This window comes from Gossypium arboreum, chromosome 5 (genome assembly GCF_025698485.1).
Source record: "Gossypium arboreum isolate Shixiya-1 chromosome 5, ASM2569848v2, whole genome shotgun sequence".
Classification (NCBI taxonomy): domain Eukaryota; kingdom Viridiplantae; phylum Streptophyta; class Magnoliopsida; order Malvales; family Malvaceae; genus Gossypium; species Gossypium arboreum.
The window spans coordinates 5,377,695-5,401,474 of NC_069074.1; the positions used below are offsets into that span (position 1 = coordinate 5,377,695).

The window sequence follows — 23,780 nt, forward strand, 5'->3', positions numbered from 1 at the left end:
TATAAAGCATTTTTTTAAAGTTTCGCATTATTTTAAATGATAAAAATATCCCTACAATAATATTCATTTTTATAAAAGAAAAATATTTGATAATTACTCAATTGAATTAAAACTCGGTAAAAAGTGATATCAACACAATAACCCTCAAAATATAATGTAAATATAGATAAAATAAATCAATAACATGTATTGAATTTAAATGACAAATATTCCCAAAACTTATGTTTAGTATTATATAAAAAAAATTCAACAATTACTCAATTAAATTAAAATCCGATTAATTTATGATATCAACTCAATAAAACCCTTAAATAAACTTTAAATATATATATATTAACAACATTTTAAAAAAATATTCCCACGGTCCTCCCTCCTTCCCATGACTAAAAACTACGACAATGATAAATTTCCATTTTCATACATGTCCTGTCATTTATAAATAATGAGTCAATTAAAGCCTATCAAGTAACTGGGACAGCTTTTTCAATAAAATTATGTAGGTAGGTATATATGCGTGTAAATCAATCATTTTCAAGCCAATATTTTCCACGATGAAACCATCTACTGTCAATAACAGAAAGTGAATGTCGATAGGCATCATATGGCAATATCATTCGAGAATATAATTGCATGTTTATTGATCACGAGAAAGTTAAACACGAGCATCATTTGAAAACACGATCGTCTCAACCTATATAATAAAAATCATTAACATATATTTATCTAAATTAAGTAGTATTTATCGTATTAAAATTTATAAAAATATATATATTTGTGAGGATAACATAACACAAATAGAAGTAAACCACAATCGCACCGTTTTTTTCCTATGCCAAATTTGTACATGAATTTACTTGTTATGAACATAAACACTCTCGTGTTATGAACATATGTTTATTAGAAGCCAAAATTCATTGAACAAAAATGTGGCACTGCACTATGCCCATTCCCCTTTATTGTGTATCCGCAAAATCTCATGAAATGGAAACTCAGAGTAGGCAATTTTATTTCCTTTTTTGTATACCAATTTGATCCAATTCCAACCCGATTCATGAGCAACTCTCATGAGCTAATGAAGAAAGGGTCATTTACAGCGTTCTCAGTAAAATTCCACCGTACCTGATACGGTGAGTGGCGGGTTGATTTCAACAACAGTTGCCTTCCCTTCTGAGAGCAATTGAGGTAATGTGTTGGCCTCCTTGGGCGCCACTCCTTCCCCAGTCCATATGGTAACATGGGGCCATTCATTTTTCGACACTATCTTTTCGTCGTCAATGGAACCAAGTTGGGCCTGAAGTGCGGCCATTTTATCAGTGAACAGAAGAGCGTTCAGTTCCACAGGAACCTGACGGTGGAGGTAGAGACCATAACCAGCCACAGCTGAGAAACCATGACTTTTCTTGTGAGCCAGAGTCACATGAGCCTTCCTGAGGAAGTTGTCCATAGGTTTGTCCTCGAGGAATGCTTCAGCATTGGAGTTCATACCAGACAACTGTTCCATTTAAAGGAATTATGTCACTCAGATTTCTGTTGAAGAAACTCTGGGAAGTTTTGTGGACGAAAAAGAAAAGAATTGATCACCTTGTTAAGAAGCCCCTGGATTTCTGCAGCAGGCAAGTCGACAGCAGCAAAAACAACAGTTCCAAGCTTCCTCTTCTCAGTACTTGGTATAGTGTAGTCACCCTTTGCTATCTTTCTCAGCTGTTCCAACACTTGCTGAACTGCAAACTCGAATGGAACCTGACAAGAAATTGCTGTGAGGTGAGCCATAAACTAAGAATCTTTTAAGAAAATAGAAGTGGCGAAAGCCTCCTACTTTCTTATTTTTTGTTTCTGAATGCTAGTAGAAGAAGAGATGATGATAATGATCTTGACCTGAATAGAATTAAGATATTCAGCATTGGCAGACAAAGTGTCCCTTAATTTCTTCTCCCATTTAGCCCACTCCTGTACATATGAACCCTTATTCGACTCCAATCTAAGGAAACAAGAAGAAAAAAGCGGATGTAAATATATGCATCACTAACAAGTAATAATAGTGCCACCAATAAAAAGCCTATAATAGAAATCGACATTACTATGATCGGTTCAGGGCCCACTTATCGGGAAGCACAATTTTTGCAACCTACATTTATCTTGTCTTTTTTGATCCACTAGTTTTATTCACAGGCATGTTGAAAAAGACTACTAGTCGGAGGAGACGATACGTCCTAAAGTTTTTAAAAAAATCAAAACTATTTTGAGCAACCGTATAGTTGTATAGACATTTTTACCAACCTTCCATGTCTCTTAGTGTGAAGATTGTATAGATTTATTCCCTCTTCCAGAACTGATATCAAAGAAGCAGGTAGGGGACTCCTGCAGTTGGAAGAATATACAAAACATTAGTAAAATAAAGAAAGTGAGAAATAAATGTCATTCAGTTTCATTTCATAAGATGAGAGAATTTTATCATATATTTGGTGAAGGGAGGGATCACAAAAAAAATACTGTAAAGTCAATACTAGAGAATAGTACAATCATACAGTTCAAAAATAGCTGGATAATTACAATAGGTCCGTCCAAGGTGGAATGGAATGAGGTTACAATCTCACAACCAAGCCTCAAGTGTCTGTTCACTTTCTTTGAGTCTTCTGGACACTTTATTCTTTTCCCTTTTTATTGTTAAAGAGGCTGGTTGCCACCACCTTTACTTTGCCATTGCCTTATTTTTTGTTTTTTAGATGACTTTTTATCAGTTTCTCTTAAACTTTAAATATATGTCCTTGTTATTAATATTCATTTTATTTCTATCTCCCTCAATCTTTTTAATGGTAGCTTCATTTATTAGAATAAAATACATCGAATTATTAAAATAGATAACTAGTATAGGGGCCAATATTCTCACCTGTCAGGTTTCAACAATGGTATCTTGACAAGAGAGCCAAAACGTTCAACCAATTCATCCTCAAAATAATTGCGACTCTAAGTATTTGAGCAGTTGTTAGAAAAGCTTTATGCGAAAGAGAACCAAGACCATATTTTGAACAGTATAAAGTACCTTTCCATCATAAAGGTGATAAAACATTAGCATCACATAGCCAACATTTGGAGATGACTTGTCAAGATTACCCTAGAATTTAATGAATTGAGCTAGTGTAAGATAGAGGGTAACAATTGGGAATGTGATGTTTAAAGAAAGGCCATTGAGTACCGGATGATTGACTCGTTGAAGCACACGAAACATGAAAACAGCTAATGCATCAAGAGCAAATGGATTTGAGTCGGTCCCTGCAAGTTGATAGAGAAACTCAACTAAGGCTGAGATAATTGATGAATAAACATAAGTTGCTTGGGCTCCCAACTTTTCTAAGGACAGTAAATACAGAGTTATCTTTTGCTGTCAGTGTGCAATGCATATCTGAAACCTCTACAACATCATCAAACAGGTAATAGCTACCTTGCGAACACAATGTTGGTTCAATCTTGGATTTGCTTCACTTCAATAACTTGGTTTTGTTTTTCTTCTACTTAAGCTTTAGCTAAATGCCAGTTGGCACCAAAAATAGCCGAATTTAGAACAAAAACTAGAATGAGACTTAAAATGACTTACTTTTTGAAAGGTGTCAAGTATTCTTAAGCCTTAGCTAAATACCAATGGACAAAAGAGAGATACGGATGCCTTTCAAGCTTATTCTTTCAAATATTGCAAAAAAAAGTTGAAATCTTATAAGTCAAAACTCTAATGAATCTTGGCATAAAAATTAGTCAAATTTAGAACTAAAAATAGAGTGAGACTTAAAATGACTTACTTTCCAAAAGGTGTCAAATATTTAGACAAAAATTATAACTTAGATGCAGATACTGAAAAGGAAAACAAAAATGGTTTGGCGTCTTATAACTAATCCAAATAGTCAGTCTAGTGAATATAATAATCTTCTAGAACTTTAATTTACTTGTCCTACATAAACCCTTTAGTTTACTTAATCTTATATGCCAAGTATCTTGGGCACCGCAATCAGTAATATACATTAGTACAAGTATATTAAGTCAGACCTCTACATGCATTTTTCTTAAGGGGATTCAACCAAGATGTAACAACATGGCTCAAAAGTGACAGAAACGACTCAAATCTAAAAACTTAGAGACAACATAAAATGAAGCTTTGTTCTTTTCCTAGGATGGGGAAACTAGCTTATATGTTGAATGACCCAAGACCCAACCCATGCAAAACAACTTGAGTGATAAAATGACCAACTCTTAACACATTTGTTTTCCTTTAGGCCCCAACAAAAGAAACAAGGACAATTTTAAGACAACCATATGCAGACAAAATAAACTAGCAACCAAAAGATGAAATGCACCCGGAGGGTTTAACTTTCACAACAAATTAGGGGGGGGGGGGATTATTGGCAAAAGATATATAACCTTCAGAATCAGGTATGACTGGAACAGCTGAAGCTCTGGTGCTATGGCACATGTTCTCAATCTGCACATACAAAAAGGACCATGAAAATAATTTTTGTAGAATCCTAAAAACCTAACACTGGGAAATTATAGCAAAATCAAAAAACAAAATATCCAATAAGCTCACACTTTTCAAATTCCAGGCATTTCGGGTCTTTACATCCCTGCTCTTTTTGGGAGTGATACAATACTAGTAATAAGAAAATCCTTACTATCTCCAGAGTCAAGCATACAGACTATGACAACCCAAAAAGAATTGGAGATTTGTGTCCGCTACTGTTATAAAATATACCTCGTGCCAAACTAAATGAACTTCTGAACTAGCTTAAATATGTAGTCAGATCCACAACCTAGTACACAATTCCTATGAAACACTTTGTAATCAAACCATAACATTCATGCAGCCAATTAGGTTTTGAGAATCTAAAAACTTGATCATTTTCTCATTTCACTACTAGAGGAGGTTTCAGACATGAACTTCTAGTTGGACACAGATCAAATCAATTTAACCTTAAGTTACTTAAGAGGTAATCATACTGTTCCAACCTTACATTCGTCTAGTAGTAAGCAAGAAAGCAAAATCAACCATAACTGTCGAATTGGCTTACTTTACTATTAAAGGCGTTCCTCTTATATGCACGAGTTCTCATTCCCCTTTTCCCTATGTAAATCTATCATCTCAACAAGTACAAAATCCCGTCTAAAATAATTTGAATGGCTATCTTTTCCATTAAAAGGCATGGATACCATCTACAATATATCCATTTATGACTAATAGTTCTTTTGTCAAATAAAAGACATATCAACATGTAATCACTTTCGCCATATGTACAGAACATAAATGTGTATATATATATTTTTTTTGGGGGGTTTAATCTTTCAAACGATGTGTCAACTTCATCCATATGACCCTTTTGATCATTAAAATAAGAATCAAGATATACCATCACTTGCATATAGGGTATGAATATTCAGTAAAAGTAGACGACTTAGTACTTTTGAGTGCAGCTCCCAAAAGTTGACAATTTGGTGTACCAATACAGCTACTGTCAGTCTAAACCCTCTTCTTATTTATCTTTTGTAAACTTCATCGAAACAGTGCATGGAACATGTCACAAAAGATGAGAATTACCTGTTTCCAAACTTCTTCATTTGGTGCATTCTTATCTGCAAGAATTATAGAATATGGCTTTTTCCGGCGCTCATCAGCTATTTTGGGCCAATATTTTCCTGTTAATACAAAAAAGCATAACCTCAATTACGTCAAGTAATTCTTAGCAAATCAATAACACACATTACTTTGATCAAACCCCCAAATAAAGCTTCCCTTCCTTTTGAAGCACTAATGTAAAATGTGACAAAAAAAATTCCAACAAGATACCTTGCATATATCAACAATGTGAAAAAAAAAAATTCTAACAATTTAGCTAATTTTTTCAAGAAACATTTTGATAGACTCTACAAAACAAATTGCTTATTACTTTAACCAATAATTGATATACTGATCCCGAACAACCATTGACATACAAAAGTTAATGCTGCCAACACCCCAACCACTTCTGCATTATCAGAGAAGAAAGAACAGAGAGAAAGGTCCTAGATAGACATAGGCATAAAATGTTCAAGTAAGAAACTCATGTTAACTAAAGAGGAATGTTTTCGAACCACCAAAGGTTACAAATACAGAAAGTATTATGGGTCAATTTCACATTTATTATATACCTTTGATAAGGTCACCCATCAAACTCTGAACTGGTCGATCATCTCCAAGTCCTCCTGGGGTATTTAATAGTTCTTTGCAAAATGCAGACTTTGCACAACCGGGTATTCCTGACAATGGTAATCATATTAAGATCAATGCACAGACAAAAATTGAAAATAGTCAAAAGAATAAAATATGAAATCTTGAATCACATATGACAAAATCAATAAATCTTCAATAAAACTTCTTAGGACTTCTATTCAAATAACATATTATGTCAATTAAAATGCCTATGGACACTGAAGAGAGCTTCTAAGCAGTTTCTTGCTTTGTGGCAGCTCAGATAAAATTTGAGTTTTTTCCTCCTCTATAGCAACTAAATCACACTATTGCACGCATGAACTAAATAATCCACATATTTAGCGACCTATTACCTATCAATAATAACTACTCAACCATGTACATAGGAAACTGGTCAGAACAGTTCCTTATACATTTGTATCAAGCATTTTCAATCCTTTTACAATTTTCAATCTCACATTCTTCGAACTTGGTAATTAATGGAAAATTTGAAAATATTCAACCTATTTTACAACACAAATGCAAGAAAATATATATTGAATGTTCTACATTTTAAACTTGAATTCTGGTAACAAAGGGACAAAAGTTTGTATGTTATATAAGTTTTCTTACTAGCATGTTATTTTGAATAAACAATTATAATAAATCATTGATCACACACACAGTCTATAGCAGGGGAAAAAGAAAAGTTTGCCAAAAAATAAAGAGTCTTGAGTAAACCAAAAGGACTCTGGAAGGTACAAAAGACAATCATAGTTTATTTTCTAAAAAGTTCGTCTGGACAGCATGAGCCACTAAGTTGAGTCTAAGAATGCACTTTTTGACGAGTGTTAAGGAATTCCAGGATCCTATGATCTATTCTAAAAGAAGCCTTTTGCCTTCAACAACATAAAGTCCCAACTTTTAGCAACAAAAAGAGAAATATCATAAAACTCAGATATTAAGGCACCAAATTAGTGAGCTTCGATGGATGCAAACTGCATCAATAACAGTAGAAGAATTATCAACAAGAAAGAGAAGTGGGGCTACAGCCAATTGGAAAATTCATATTACCTGGGAAAAATACAATCAAACCCTCCTTTTTCTGAATAGTGTCCTTGACTGAGGGGCTAAGACTTGCTGCTGCTTCCTCCCGTTCTGTCGCAAGATCACCCTCTTCATCCATGCCTCCTTCAACAACTGCCAAGAAATCTTCAGTCTTTACCAAGTTCCCAGCAGATCCAATTAGAACCTGATTCTCTGGACTACGTTTTGCATACTGTTCAAGAAATGGCTCGGCTTCAGAAAGGTATATTGCTGATGATAATTGTCTGTTTCCACATTTCCTTCGAATGTACACAGCCCTGGAATTAAGGCTGGAAATGTAAACAAAAGCCAAAGGGGCGTACTAGAGAATGAAAAATGAAATCACATCCAAGAACACAAAATTATACTTTCACATTACCATTCATCAAGCATCTTGCTGAGTTCTCTCTGCTTTCCTGCTGAAGTGCCCCAAATCTCCATTTGCCTAAATACCAGAAAGGGATAAGTTTTCCATAAATGAGCTTAACTGAAGTCCACTACACAGATTTTATGGATTTACTTGAGGATTCAAAAATGAAAACATCATGAGAGGAAAAACTTTGTAGCTTATATGTGTATGTATATCACCAGAAAGAACGAACAGTTCATAACATGTTAGGAATTAGAGAGGAGGCCAGAAAGTTAATGCTTAACATGGGAGAATGAGACTGTGAGAGAGAGATGCCTCAACATCTGAGCATGATTACCATCTAAAACCAAGAACCAATGCCTCCTACGTATCATTATACAACACACCCCCCCCCCCCCAAATTTTTTGCCACTTACTTTCAGTAAATAGTATAGCATCACACTATTTAACTTTCCTTTCAAACCTTACCTGAGATAGTAAGCCCTGTAAGCAGCTGGACCATCCTTGAAAAGAATCGACAACCCATTGCGGATCAGAAATGTTCTCAACTGGTAAGGGCAAAGCAGGATGAAAATCAGACTCTCAAGGAATATCACATGAAAATTACTAATTGGGAGAACTGTAAAATTAAAACCAAGTAATAAATGGAACTTTCTTGAAACAAATGTTCATCCCCTGGCAATTCATCTCTCATACAAATAATACAGCAGAAACACCTTGCTCTGATAACCATTACATAGTATTACTATGTTGCGAGCAAAAAAAAAAAAAAACAGAATTAGAACAGAGGAACACTTCATAATGCTTAAAAGGCTAAAGGATCATTGCAGAAGGCCAAATCATAACCCCCTATCCCTTTAATAATTAAAGGGAAGCTCATCTAATGAAGAGATTCATAAAGTATACCTTATATGTAAGAAACTTCAGTTTAATCATTAGATTTGCATCTTCATTGGCTAAACCATCTATTGTGGATGTGCTACTTCCATTATTTACATGTCCTACTATATCATTGTTGCTTTTTGCAATTCCAGCAGCTCGTTCCTTGTTTGCCTTGAACAAATTAACATCAACAAAAAAACCTAAGAGAAAACAGAGAGCATGAGAATAACTAATTTTTTTCTAACTTAGGGTAGTTTTCTTCAATGCTTTTAAAGGAAAGAAGGAATGGAAAGTAACATCATCACACAGGTAAAAGATTAACATCAACATATAGGCCAATTCAATAATTTGATACCATGCTGTTCTTGGCCCTCACTGTAAATTCAATCAACTTACATCTCTTTCCCAAAATACATAGCCATTTTTCTCAATTATTTTGGTTTTTTCCACCATTGAAAGCCAATACATTTCTAGGATTCCCATGGTAAACAAGTATACCATTCAGGTGAAGACTAACAGTAAAAAGGTTTACAACAAAGTCAATCAAATTCCACCCCTCGTCTTACCATCAGTCTGTTTCATGTTACCATTGCACAATTAGAGATGAAAATATTTTAACTGATTAATCAATTTCTGGCTAAGGTTTCCTGAACTGCATAATACTATTCACTTTATCAATAGAGTAGTTCTTCCAATAATAAGATTGTCAAGCAATACTCTACGAATAAAAATTTTAACCCTAATCATGTAAACTGTTACTCAGCTTTTTTTTTCCCTGCAGACAGAACATATAGGTACCATTATCATATGAGCTGAAGTTGCAAAAATTATTTTATTTTTAGGCAACTTGCAAGAAATAACATATATTACAAACAGAAGGAAAAGCTCATGAAGCATGGAGACAAGATGTAGCAAAATGCTCCAAAAATTACAATCAAATTCTCCTAAATTTCGGAAGCACCAAACACTCACAATCATGTTCCTAAAGACTTCAACATGAATCTATCATTTAAAATGGTATCTAGATCAATTATCTTTACCTCGATAAAGAGGCCACAATCCTGGCTTGTGCCTGAAACATTCCAATTTTTTGCTCAATAAGAAAATGCAAAGGAACATGAATTTTAAAGTTCCCATACAAAAGAACAGAAAAAAGGATGTCCAAAAATAAGGAAATTAAGGATTAAAGAAATACCTCATCTCCTTTTGATAACGCCTAAATCCTGAGTCACTACGGACATGAATGACCATTTTATAGAAAAGGTTGTCACTTGACATAGATTCAGCTTTGTGGAAGTTATGATAACATTTGAATGCAGCTGGAAAACGTTTTTCTTTCATCAAACGAATCATTTCCTGGATTAAAAAAATCATATTATTATTTTGCATGTAAATTATACCTGGAAGCACGATATGAAAACCAAAATTCAATGGATGAAGGAAGCTAAATTGGCTACTCAAAGGAAATGCTTGCTGCCACCACAAGAGGCAGAACCATAGGGCTTCAATTTCTGCTAGGTCGGTTCCTAAACGAAGATGGTAACAGTAGTTTGCTGCTCTTTCACATAGATAATAAAATATGAAGGGAACATGACATACAGTCCACTTTTAGCTCAAGTTTATTGGTTTGCTTCACTGCAGGTTTTAGGCTGTTCAGTGTTGACTATTGGGTGAAGTAACTAAATATAGGAGGTTATTCAGGGTTCACTGCAGGTTTTAGGCTGTTCAGTGTTGACTATTGGGTGAAGTAACTAAATATAGGAGGTTATTCAGGTGGGTTGAATATGCACAAGCTGTACATGTGGAAGAAAGGGAGAGCAGAGAACAGCCTAACCTGCAACTTAGCAGTTGAATAATCAGCAGGATGAGCTTGCAAAAAATTTGTAAGTACAGATCTGTCTGCATTTCTTGAATGTGAATCATACCAGTCTGAATGATCAGGACAAAAGGAAGAACCAACTTTTTGAAGGAGAGCCTTTATTTGCTGCAGTGGTGATTTCAAGAAAAGAAAAAGATTCACAATAAAAAAAAATCCTAATTGATAAGAATTTATTTAATCAAAAGTGTGAAAAAAATAAAAACAGAATACAAAGTACAGCATTTGATTAAGGAAATTCCATCTCACCTGTTTTTCATCCAACCTATTTGCAGCACAAATTTCCCTTAGACTTGGTCCCAAATCCATGCCAGCTGCAAGAAGCAGGGAAATTCCATAATTCAAAAGCAGAACTAAGTAGTTTTGACCAAAGAGATACACATCTTTTAACAACCAAAGTAACAAACTACTTATCCATCCATGATGAAACAGAAAACTCAACTGAAGGGGGTGAGAAAGAGAAATTCATGTAACCATACAAAGAATCAATAAAAAATGCAGGGAATGACACCGCAGTTAAGAATAATAGTCCGCAGGTCTTACTAGAAGCTAAGGAATCAAGAAATGAAGGAACAGCCCCTATGAAGAATGCTTATGTAGGCATACATAAGGGTGTACGTAAGATCAGGGTTTAGACCAGTTGGTTCATACAACCACCTTTACGACGTGGCATCTTGCATGCTTGAGGTTAATTCCAGCACTAACAACCAGTTCTCTATCCCCAGGATACAGCCTCCTTGTACCAAAAAAGGGTAAGGCCATCACGATGATTGCACTTTTTGACAAGGTATTAAACCATTTTGTTGAAGCATATCAGTCATCACTCATTATTCGCTTTCTAGATAGTTCAGTCAGCTTCTAACGATAAACCAAGATGTCCTTTTCTTCTGAATGTATTAAAGAGTGGCTTTTTTTTTTTTTTGAAAAGAAAGGAAAGGGGATAAAAGACATAGATATCTTCGCAAGAGAGTTACTTGAGCAACAGAGAACATAAACAAAATGCATGAGAATTACAGCATCATACCTCCGTCAGCAGGTGGAGGAGGGTGATCTTTCAAGACCTCCTCCATATGTTTTGAGCTCTCATGACTTACAATACGAGCAACAAGACCCTCCAAGATTTCTCCCTGCACCTTAATATGATCTTTAGAACCTGCACGTCAATAAAATAGGGATTAAATAATGCTCAAATGCTTCACAATAAATTCATTTGAAGTTACAAGAGAAAAGAACTCCAACATGGAACGCTATAACACTGCACCTAACTTTTGAGTATGCTAAAAAGAAAATTTTGAAAAACGTAAAAAAAGGTACCATTTAGCATTCGCTAGGTGATAAGACTCCATATTGCCCCGGATAAATGTACAAAAATATGCTCACCTCAGCTAAGTAAGCCACAATTTTGCAAAAAAAAAAAATTCTATAACAAAGAAATTCTAGGTATCATGCCTAGAAATCTTGAAGTATATGATCATTTAATAACAATAAAGAGTTCATCACATCCTTAATGTGTTTTAATGATCAATTGTTGCATGATTAAGCAAAAGTCATCATTACATACTAGCCGATAGCAAACAAAGAAATTAAAGGGATATACTTAAGTCGAACATGCCCTCCATACGCATCTTACCTTATGACTACATATAGTACATTAATTTCCATCTATTCCTTCACCCTACTTTCTCATTTCAATACTCCCTCTGGGTGGTAACCAATGGACTTGATCCATTTAACTTGGAATTAATTGTTGATATGATTCTTTGATAGTAAGAGAGAGAGAGAGAGAGAGAGAGAGAGAGAGAGGAGCCTGTTGCTTCCATTTTTTAAACTATTAGGATCACCCAAGTAAAGTTTTCGTAACTGGCAATATTCCCAGTATAATTGGTTTAGTTGAAGAAACAGAATGAATTGACCAGCTAACTGAAAGACATTTTAAGTGAAAAACTCTACCAGGTGCAGATATATCTGCAACTTCATCAAGAGCCCTACATACAGAAGTCGCCGTTCCTTCTTCACATAACAGATCATAAGCAGCGAAAAATGATGTAACTGACTTCCTACATTTATAGAAGAATAATCAGAACCGGTAACTTGCAGTTTCATATTTTACATGTATCTAAGAACAGAACGTGTTAAATGAGGGAGGCCAAAATCAAGAAATTATATTTAAAAATAATAAGCAAGAAATGCATTTGTACAAAGAATAAGTGCAGCAACGAAAAAAAAGATGCTGAAGAATGGAAAATAAACTGGTAATGGCACAAATTAACCACAGTTGATTGAAGAACTTAGCAATAAGCCATGTTAAGAAACTCTAAACTTTCAGGTCAACCAATATTGTGAAAGGGAACAAGGAAAGAAATGCCATTTATAACAAAGCACATAAAATAATTCATTCCAACCATGATGAGTAAAACTTTGATATAAACAAGTCTCCAATAATCATATAGACAAAATAGAACTGAAATACCAGCATAAATATCTGATCCTCAGTTATCACTATAAAGAACCTCTTGAGACCATAAATTTTAGGACGTACATATAGATCTAATACAATGAATCAAACAACTTTTTGAATTATGGTATTATAAAATCCAATGCCATCACCTTGTTGAGAACAACCATACATGATTAGTCGGTAGACGCCATTTACGACAAAAAGCAATCACTTCAGGAGTGGAGTAGAACTTTGGCTTTCCATTGCCCAATTCAGTGACAGCTGTTACTACAGCTGAAGGAAGCAATAGCATGTAAACATCAGCATAATGCAAACAATTGTAAATCATGGTGCATACTAAGAAAGATAGTTACATCACAAACCATATAAAATAATTTTTTAACTCGTAAAAATGAAACAAAAACCAGCATTGGCCCTCGCATTTCATTAACCAAGCTGAAAAGGCCATGTTGTTCTGACTTCTTTTGTCATTTTTCTTGAAGTACCCATGTCTAACACCATGTCCGACCCATATCAAAATATGGCCTAATTCCAAAAACTTGAAAAGCTGAACATACATGTGTCAGACACATACAAATACAACACTCACAGCCAAGTCCTAAGTAGCATAGGGGAAATAAATATCCCTATGGCCCCCTTACCATCTGACAATACTAGTAGAGACTCTACATATTAATAAGAAAGTATATTACTTTTTCTTACTAACGTTTCAAGTAATTTCTTGATCATCAAGAAAAATAGATTGACATCTAGTTAAAGACTTCAATAATAAGAGACAAACACTTAACTATAGTCTTCTCGAGGGCGCTGTCCATGGTCTCCAAGAACTGCAGTTACCAACTCCATTGATATGCAAATACGATTCCGCTGGAAAATATTAAAGATAATAAAACTGTCAATTAAGAAGTCAAGATAAATTTTAATAACCATTGAAATTGAAATTGGTAGAATATCCATCTAGAATAAAGAGAACTAGACAACCAAAAGAGAACCGTGTCCTAGAATACCTTTTTGCAGCAGAAAAATGCTACGAAAGAGTGAAATTCAATCAAGCATCAAATGCACTTAAATTGCATCTTACCATATAGTAAAGCAACCACTTATAATCAGTTCTTTGATATTCATTTCAGTTTTTAATGTCTGAGAAACAAGCCCCAAATTGAAAGGCATACAAGTAAGAAGTTACCACGTTTTGCCTGTCTAACAGCTAATTAATCAAACAAAAACAAGTTCATAACATATTGCGTATCCAACATCTGATTAATCGATAATCACTTTTAAATTAAACCATCACCACATCATCAACTTCCACTGCATTAGCAATATTTATATAGATATATGCAAATTAAAAGCTGAAATAGCATGCAGAAGATAGATAGAGATAAAGCAGACTCTAATTGGGTAGAATAATATGAATTAATATAATTTTCATTTTGCAGATTTCCTTGGCACTTTATGCTCATCCACACCAGTTACTTAGAATGCTACCTCAATGAAATCATTGAATTGCGCTTGCTTCTCTCCAGCTTTACTTCCCCAAGCCTCATGAAACATGCGCCCAAGAACAAAAACACCGACAGCAGTGTAACTGCAGCATAAGAGTAACTCTATAAGCTGCAAAGAACAGAAGAAACCATAACAACAAGGGAGAAAAATAATATGCAGATTTTACTCAAGAACTCCAGGGGCCCAGGCACTAATTTCTGCTGCTTCAAGATGATAGAAGCCCCCCCCCCCCCCAACCAAGGACCTCTGGCACCTATGCTAAGCATGCATTTTTCTAAAGGAGAGAAACACCTAAAAAGCAATCTCATTGACAAATCCTCCCATGCAATTTTTATATTTGAATAAATTGTACTTTGCAAAATGGGGCATGCCTATCTCTCTGCAATCTATATTATAACTAACAGTTTCTCTTTTTCAGCAATACATCGTGCATGAAATTCTGATTTTTACACTACGTCATAAGTAGTCACTGGTAAAGAGAGAGAGAAAAAACAATGTATATATACCTCAAACGTGTAACAATACCACACCCACTGGTTAATGAAATATCTAGAGTATGTGCTTAAAATCATTAAATAAGAAAAACAAAAGAAAGAACAACAAATTAAATTTAAAATTAAGAGATAGAGAAGAGGATCCAAAATTGTTTGAGCATACATATTTCCAAAGCTGTTTTTAGCATATGCTCCACCCTCATTGCCCGCATACATAAAAAGAGATCCAGAGTGTTTAAGTGAAACCTGCAGAAGTTTGAAATGTATAAGAAATACAAATTTATACGCTTTTCAGCAAAAAGGATTAAAATCTAACTTCCCATTTAGTTGTTACTTTCTACGTTCTTTTTGCTTTTGGAAAATTAGAAACTAAAATCTTGTGAATATACAATGTGAAATTAATTTAATATAGAACAATGTAGTTAGTATATGTACATCTATAAGCATTTGCGCACTTTAAAACAAAATACCATATATAATTGTAATTTGTTTCTACTCTTTTCATTTCCATTTTAGTAGCTTTCCAGGGAAGCAGAAAAATCAACACAGAAGAACTTAAAACAAACCATCTTAAAGTTATTATGTCAATGGCCTTTTTGAAATGATCTACGAAACCGTAAAAGCTCAAAGAAGCATAAAGAACTTTACAACTATTCTCTTCTCTTTTTTTTATCCCAAACAAAGATTAAAAAGTAGCGTGTTCCATACCTCCAAAGTAGCCAAACCTTTAGACACCATCTCGATCATCCGTATCCTAATCTAAATACATTATATATCAATAATCAAAAGTAATAAACAGAGAAAGAAAATCAAATTGTTCCGTTATCCAGAAAGACGGAAAAATTTTAAATAAACAGTCTACCTCTTGATCAGACTTTTCGTTTTCGAATTTCGGATAAAAAGTAGCTCTGATTTGTGCAAGTGAATAAGTCGAATTATCAACTTTGAAATTTTCTAACAAATTAGGATTCAAAAAAATTCTACTCAAATCAACATTGTTCTTCTCGGTTTGAACATCAGCGGCGGAAGCGGCGTTGGATCCAGTAACGGTTCCATAGGACTTCGGCTTCCAAACGTGTCCGTCAGAGATACTCAAACCACCGAGCTTGGAAGTAACAGCTTCATCGACCGATGCGGAAGCAGATGTAAACGGGTTCGGCTTTGTCTTCGGTTGCCATTTTTGTATCAAAAAATTCAAAACATAAACTTATTTGCAGCAAAAGAGCGAAAAGAAACACTTTCTCACAATTAAATTCTAAAGAAAGTTATATTACCTGTTTTTGGGACATGGCTAGAGTATAAAAGTAGCGAGAGCGAGAGAAAGGAAAAAGAGTGGATTTATGAGTAAAGGAGTGGGATAAAGTGCAGAGAAATCTCCGCGATGCCGACATTCAATATTTGGAAAAGGGGTGTTTTTGTTAAATATATTAAGCGTAAGCCTAAGCCTGGCGCAAGCTATTCAGTTGCACCAAATTCTCTAGAAACAGCTCTTGAATATCAGGACTGAGTCACCCGTTGAACCGGGGAGAGGTGGAGGTGAAGTAGGGTTGATTTGGTGTGTCGCTGGCGCACTGTTATTTGTGGGCATCCATCGTAAACTGTTCTCCAGGTTTTTATTATAAAATAAGTTAATTGCACAAACATCCAAAATATGACCGATTGTTATATAAATTAGTTCATTTTTTTACTAAATGACGTGTCCATAATTTGAAATAAAATTGAAAAAATAAATATTGTAAAATGAATGTTTTAAAAATTCAGTTTTGAAGTTTTGAAATTTTCATGACATGATAATTGAGATATCATATACAATATGAGATAAATTGAGACATGAGGGAACATAAAAATTATTCCACTAAAGTAAATAATTATGATAAATTATATAAAATAGGATAAATTTTGCTATTAGAACTTATATTTTGTGTAAGTAACGGATTTAGTATTTATATTTTTATTTGATATCTCTACTCCTGTACTTTTAGAATTTAAAATTTTTAATTACGATCAAATAGTAACTATTAAATTTTTAATTACGTAAATCAAACATATTATTATTATGTCAACTTTTTATTTTCATATATTAACTCACAAAAATAGTTAATAAATTTAATAATTATTGTTTGCATTTAGATTGAAATTTCAAAAATTTCACAAAATATATCGCAACCAAAAATATTTAGTTAGAGAACATAGACTAAATTTATAATTTTACGCATAATAATGGATTAATAATAAAATTTAACTAAATAAATTTAACTACATCATTTGATTAAAATTAAGATTTTAAAATTCAAAAATAAGAATTAAAAATAATCAAATTAAAATATAAATATTAAATTCATAACTCGCACAAAATATAAAATTGAATAACAAAATTTAACATATAAAATGTATCGCATTATAAAAGTTACATAAACATGACACAACATATATTATGTCAAAATATACATATGACCAAAATTTAATGTGTGAAAAACATAATATTTTTGAAAAAAAAAAAAAGAAAAGGAAATGGACATAACAAAGCCTTGTTGAATATGTGAATAATTGATACATAAGACAAGCCATTGAAATCAATCAAAACAAATAACATGAGCAGGCATCAAAATATACATCAAACTAATTATTATCGTGTAAAAGTCAAACAAGAATATAAAAACATATATGTAGTTAACCGGTAACGTTTAGGAAATAGATGTAAAATAATAATACAAATATCTTAATTAACTCCTAACATAAAATTTTCTTAAAAGACCATAATTACCCATTTTAAAATCTTTAATCACATATGGTTGGTTTGACTTAAAAAATAGCCATCCGATTAAGCTATCCATGCATTGGGATATTATCTAATTCAACCATAATAAAAGTATGTAAATGAACTATTTTTATTTAACAATTAAATAAATTTAAACATTTTGTTTTAATATTATCTAACTTGAGTTTGAACTTCATTTGACTTAATTATTAGGAAATAGGAATATTAAAGGGTAATCCATCTCTAAAAAAAGTCAAACACCAAAAAAGAAAAAAAAAAGTGAATGGTCGTGTTTCCCTTGGTTTTCATCTTAAAATTAGAAAAATTCCAAACTGGAATATAAAAGGGCAATGACAACGTAATTTGGAGATGACCAGTTGTCGACGCCACAATTCATTTGTCTTTCTCAACCTAAACCCTTTATCTTCCTCTAATTATAACTTACCTTCACCACCTGCCTGTTTCTCCAAGAAAAAAAAAAAAAACCCTTCTAGTTTCCTTTTTTCTTCTTTGAATCTACCTGCAGCTTGGCAAGGAGATTGACAATTGAAGAGAACATGGTTCAAGTCAAGGAATTGTATGCTTTTTCCAAACATGGGTTCTCTCTTTAGTTTGTTTGTATTTTTTTTTTCATTAACTAATGATTTTTATTTTCTGTGTGGGGGTAACTTGAAGTCGAATTGTCATGCCTATGTCTTTAGAAGAGGTAAATTTTAGCTAAAAAGTTTCAAAATTCATGATTCAAATAAGACATTCTTTTTTTCCTTCATTGATCCGCGTTTGATTTGTAGTATCGGGTAGCTCAAACATTCATGGTATTGAAGATGCAACAGCAAAGTACAAATGAGGCTGAAGGTGTTGAAGTATTGGAGAATAAAGGTTTTGAAGATGATGTATATGGAAAAGGTCAATATACTTCTAAACTCTACCGTTTGCAAAGGTAATTTCTTGTTCCGCTTGCTACTTAAGGGTGTTTAATTTTCACATTTGTTCGTTAAGATGATACATTGTGTTGTTAATTTATATAGCAAAGCACCTTCTTGGCTTACAACTTTAGCACCGAAAGATGCCCTCATCATGCAAGAAGAATCTTGGAATGCATATCCAAGATGTAAAACAGGTGTACAACGTTGTCTTCTTTTTATTTTCCACTTATTGCTCGAGTTCATTGTATAAGTTGTATTAACATTTGTCATTCTTCTGTTGTGTACAAAATGGATATCATATTTCTCAGTGATCAAGGTAATTATTCTTGTTTACTTCAGATTCTTTTTTTGAAAAAAGATATATTATGGTTTTCTCTCAAAGCATGCTCATAGGTCTCAAATTCTTGTAGTGCCCATACTTTGCCAAGCTTAGCGTCACAATTGAGACTATCCATCTCGAAGACAATGGGAAATCCGAAAATGTAAGTTCCTTTGGAAGTCATATTAATTAGGTTTCTCGTTTGTTTGAAATTTTGTTATTAGGTCCTCCTCTCCACCCCAAATTCTAATATCAGGTTTGCAAACAGGTGCATGGATTAAATAAAGAACAATTGGCAGCTAGACAGGTAGAATTCATTGATATCACTATGCCTACAACAGATTACTGGAGTTATGCAGTTGGAAATGGCAATTTTGACTTCTCCACATTCAAATCCGAAAAAACTGGTCGTGGTCCACTTTTGGAAGGATGGCAGGTTGGTATAATTGTGTATAAGCAAAATCTTCAGTCTCATGGAACAATAATGTATCTAATTAATTGAATCTTTCTGGTGATATCTAATTATTTGTTAAATCTTAAACAAAATTTAGTTTGTCAATAATTACATGTTATATCAATATTTACAGGAAAATTGCAATCCAGTAATGACGGCGTATAAGTTGGTTACAATAAAGGCACCATATTGGGGTTTTGGTGGTAAACTTGAACAAGCTTTGCTAGCGGTAAAATTTCTTAGACTTAATCTTTAGATGTACTGTAATTGGTGAATTTGAAAAAGTAATCATAATTTTGGCATATAAGAAGCATGTCAATCTAGTTTATATCATTTTATTAGAAAACCATTGAAGGAAAATCAACCGTAGGAAACAAAACGCAAGGAACTGAAAATAGACATTTTGTGATATTAAAAATTGGTCCGGATATTCATTCTCGCTCACTTATATTCAAAGCTGTTAACAATTTTATATCATGCATGTAGGGTGAAAGAGCTCTCTTCGTGGAAAGTCACCGGAATTGTTTTGGTTGGATTGATGAGTGGTATGGTATGACAGTGGAACAATTGAGTGAACTTGAAGAACAAGGAGATTGCTTACTAAATCAGGTAGCATTCCTCTATTTTTTGGTCTTCTTCCTAAGCAAGGATGGCCTCCATCAATGATTTTGGTGTGCCATTTCTTTTCACTTTTAAAATCTTTTCATGTGGAGTTTCGCTCGATTTAATTACTATCCTTTGCGTTATAACAGAAAATTAGCAAGCCACTTTTGCTGACAGACACTGAAGATCATGAGTCAAAGTTCACCGATAATAGCAAAACACATCTACAGCAAGGGGTAAAGACATGATTCTGAAGCAAATTACAGTGTTTCTTTGTTGAGCGATACACAAAGGATTGAAGAGCAAACATATACAAAAACCCCAAACCGAAGTTTCAAATATTGTAATAGGGATAAACATTGAATTGTCGTTCTTTACATTTTCCCAAGAGTTTTTCATTAGGTTTCAACAGAATTTATTTCATGGGTAGTTATTTTATCCCTTGTTAGTAGAGAAAAAAATCTTCACAAGTGAATTTAAAATAATACCAAATATTTTTTTAATTATTTTTTTGTTATACACTAAGAACAAATGACAACTCACCCATTTGTGAAGGTTTTTTTACTTTACTAATTAATAATGTATAGGCTAATAATTCGTCTTTGATTCGTAATTTTTGCTCGCCATAGAATTTATGCTTGTATCAAAATACAAAAAACCATTATCTTGTTCAATTTTAATCATGCGATGGTTGAAAAGTACAATTTTTTTATGCCACTTGATGAATGGTACTACATGCTTACATATTTGCATGCAATATTGTCTTCCATCACAAAGCTGTAGAGACAGTATTACAGATTCCAATGAGTCATGATTAAAGGTGATCACTGAATTCAAATTAATAGAATCTAAAAAGTTGAAAGTAGACTCTTTTCTTTTACTAACAATAATCCAATTTTGTTTTAGCAAATCCAAAACTTTGAATGGCAGATTCGAATGGCTTCTTTCCTGCTATGTTATGTGGACTTTCTTTGATGTGCTAATATTCAATATTTTGTATGCAACACATTAAAAATGAGAGATTGTTGCAAGGAGAATGGAATACTACGAAAACCAAGATATACAGAAACCCACACTCTTAAAACAAAACCAAATTCAAGTTCATTTGTCAAACCGACCATAAAATATGGATCCAAAACCTAAAACATACATACAAACATATCTTCTAAATAAAAGCGATGTCCTCCATTACCATTAGGTTTCTATAACTGAATCCTACTAGGTTGTGCTTTTGTCATCCTTGCCTCGCCATAAGTTTCATCATTATCGATGCTCTTATTGTTTCTGAAAGCGGCACAGCCGATGACATAGAAGATGACGAGTAGGATAAGGACAACTATGTTGATCACCGAGACCTTCCTCCAGCTCTTCTTGAGGCTGTCCAGCACCCCTGCCTTGCAGGAATCGCATTGATAGCACAATTGCTGTTGGTCATTGCTCCATCGAGGGCAGTCGGTGTCTGTTCCGAGTCCGACCGTACCTCCTTCTATGTTCCATAGCGTCTCGTTGACGTAAACAAAGCCGCAGTCTGTTGGGGGCTTGCAGCAACCAGACTACAAAACCATGGTGAGATGGAATATTAGGGAATAATGCTTTTTCATTGCACTGGTTTTCTATTTGGATGGCAGATGGTGAGGTGCGTTTGAGTATCATAATCTCACTGAAGCTCTTATTTTAAACTAAGATTATCTCTGTTTAAGCTTTAATTCAAATTAAATAAATTTATTATTTAATTCGAGAAATTGATTTCAACGAGTAACGATTATTCGCAGAAGATCCAACAACATATAAAGCAACAAAAAATAAATGAATGATGTCCTCACCCACCAAACACTGCCAAAACTCACACACACTTTATGCTATCATTAAGTCTTATTTAATTTCATTTCAGTAGCATTTATTAAGATTTTTTAAATATTTCTATGGCATTTTAGTTTCTACGTACTCTTTATGATTTACTAATTTAAGAAAAATAAATTAAATATACTTTTAAAGTAACAAAATAAAAGAAATTATGATTTTAAGTATCTTTTTATCATTAGTTTTATAAAATAATTCTACTTAATGTAATTTTCTAAATAAAAATTTAACATTTTGATTATACCAAATGTCATGAGTATCTCAAAGCCGAAGAAGAAAGAGGAAAAATATCAAACCTGGATAGGGCTGAGCTTCCTCATAGAAAACATTTCAAAACTTTCAGGGACGCCATTAAAGCTTCTTCCCATCTTGCTACAAACTTTAGAATCCCTAAGACAAGACCTAATGTTAGCCCAGTAGTCGTCATCCACCACTCGGTCTTTGAGCCACCCCGAGTAGTCCCGCAAGTAATACTCCAAGTAACCTTTGTTCATCACCGGGCGACCAGACCCTTTATCAGTCACCGCGTAGGCAAAGATTATGAACCCGACGAGCGCAGCGATGATGAAGAACATGGCGAAGAGGTAAAGCCACATCAAGAAAGTGTTCCTATAACAGGCGCCGGCGAAACCCGCCAAGGAAACCACCATGATTGCGGCTCCGATGACTATCAATGGCCACTGTAAGAACTTGAGACAATCGATGTTGTTGGCTCTGCTGCTTAGCCATATTCCGCCACCCAGGATTACTGCTGATAACAAAAATGTTAAGAAGTTTAGTAGCCCTATCAAATGATTGCTGGCCCTCATTTCTTTGCTTCTGATTTGATCTCTTTGGTGGTGTAACCTGTTTCTTTTACAGTTTTTTTTTTATTTTTTTTTATTTTGAGTAGTATTTTGGGTCTTCTTCTTTACTGAGAGAAGAAGCTGCTTAGAAGCTAATCCAGTGATTTGAATTTGTTCGATGCAGGCGTTTCTATTTCATATGCCTAGAAGTTAATGTTATTACAAGTAAAGTGGTAGCTTTAGATTTTCACAAGTGCATTAGTTTAAAATTACAGTTAAACCCTTGGGTATATTTTTGGCCAAAGCACTCCTAAGATTATCTTTACATAAAGATTTTCTTTTTTGAGATTTTAAAATGTCATAAATTTAAAATATTAAAATTTTAATTATCTTATTTGGGTAAATAATTAATTTAGAAAATATAGGTTATTAAAATTTTATAAATTTAAAATAATTATATTAAAATAAATAATATAAAAATATTCAATTTGAATATTATTATATTTGAAAATTTTATAAATAGTTTTAATAAAATAAAATTTAAAAATACATATCATAATTAAACAAAAATAATTTTTAAATTTTAAATTTTTTTTGTATTGAATAAAAATTACATGAAAATTTGAAAACCATCTATTTAGGGCTATTAAAATTCTCTCTAGAAATTACTCACAAATTTTTGAACTTAAAATCTTATACAAATTAAATCTTTCCAACAAATTTTTCATCCAAATACACCCTTAATTTTTTTTTGATACTTTTATATTCATTTTATTGTTTATATACTAATAGTGTCGTTTTGACTGAAAAATTAACAGCAGAAGCAAAAAAGTTAAACGGGTGTTATTTTTGGATTATCTGATATATTGGTTGGGTGCTTTTTTAAGGTTGGTAACTTGGTTTGATTGGATTACTTAATTAAAATTTAATTAAATATTAAATATAATAATAGTTTCATTTTTTAAAGCATAAAGATTTATTTGATTCTTAAATTTTATAATAAAAAAGTTATTTTAGTTCCCTTTATTTAATTTTTTTATCTTTTTTAGCCTTTTAATTTATCAAATCTCCTTAAAATAGAATAGAAAAGTTAACAAGCTATAGGCGTTGCATACTATATGTATGTCACGTTAGTAATTAATAAATTTTTAAAATTAAAAATATTTATAATATTTTATAATTTTAATTTTAAAAT

General features: G+C 33.1%; 3 protein-coding genes across 4 annotated transcripts; 1 reads left to right on the forward strand and 2 right to left on the reverse strand.

The window, feature by feature from the left end:
• Positions 1–718: 718 nt before the first annotated feature.
• Positions 719–16,512, reverse strand: LOC108453265 (tRNA ligase 1). Of its 2 annotated transcripts, XM_017751272.2 has the most exons (27): positions 16,155–16,512; positions 15,743–16,045; positions 15,589–15,639; positions 15,044–15,126; positions 14,369–14,468; positions 13,669–13,747; positions 13,030–13,153; positions 12,373–12,479; positions 11,447–11,575; positions 10,672–10,736; positions 10,381–10,530; positions 9,742–9,902; positions 9,587–9,618; positions 8,571–8,746; positions 8,133–8,212; positions 7,674–7,739; positions 7,283–7,572; positions 6,169–6,276; positions 5,579–5,676; positions 4,408–4,468; positions 3,194–3,270; positions 3,041–3,112; positions 2,888–2,964; positions 2,278–2,358; positions 1,876–1,978; positions 1,582–1,740; positions 719–1,492 (listed from the first exon to the last, which is right to left on the reverse strand). In XM_017751272.2, exons 1-27 carry the CDS (start codon positions 16,269–16,271, stop codon positions 1,100–1,102), a joined length of 3,342 nt encoding a protein of 1,113 aa, XP_017606761.2. In that variant the 5' UTR covers positions 16,272–16,512; the 3' UTR covers positions 719–1,099. The 2 variants fall into 2 exon arrangements, with proteins under 2 accessions (XP_017606761.2, XP_052884093.1); XM_053028133.1 differs by lacking the exon at positions 16,155–16,512 and having other exon boundaries at positions 15,589–15,634; positions 15,743–15,861.
• Positions 16,513–18,008: 1,496 nt separating this feature from the next.
• LOC108452613 (uncharacterized) lies at positions 18,009–20,553 on the forward strand. Its single transcript, XM_017750413.2, has 10 exons — positions 18,009–18,215; positions 18,314–18,344; positions 18,430–18,578; positions 18,667–18,758; positions 18,873–18,880; positions 18,975–19,046; positions 19,152–19,319; positions 19,471–19,566; positions 19,824–19,946; positions 20,090–20,553. The coding sequence occupies exons 1-10, from the start codon at positions 18,196–18,198 to the stop codon at positions 20,186–20,188; spliced, it is 858 nt and encodes a 285-aa protein (XP_017605902.1). The 5' UTR covers positions 18,009–18,195; the 3' UTR covers positions 20,189–20,553.
• A 409-nt stretch (positions 20,554–20,962) lies between these two features.
• Positions 20,963–22,822, reverse strand: LOC108452153 (tetraspanin-3). Its single transcript, XM_017749909.2, has 2 exons — positions 22,097–22,822; positions 20,963–21,493 (listed from the first exon to the last, which is right to left on the reverse strand). The coding sequence occupies exons 1-2, from the start codon at positions 22,607–22,609 to the stop codon at positions 21,143–21,145; spliced, it is 864 nt and encodes a 287-aa protein (XP_017605398.1). The 5' UTR covers positions 22,610–22,822; the 3' UTR covers positions 20,963–21,142.
• Positions 22,823–23,780: the final 958 nt, after the last annotated feature.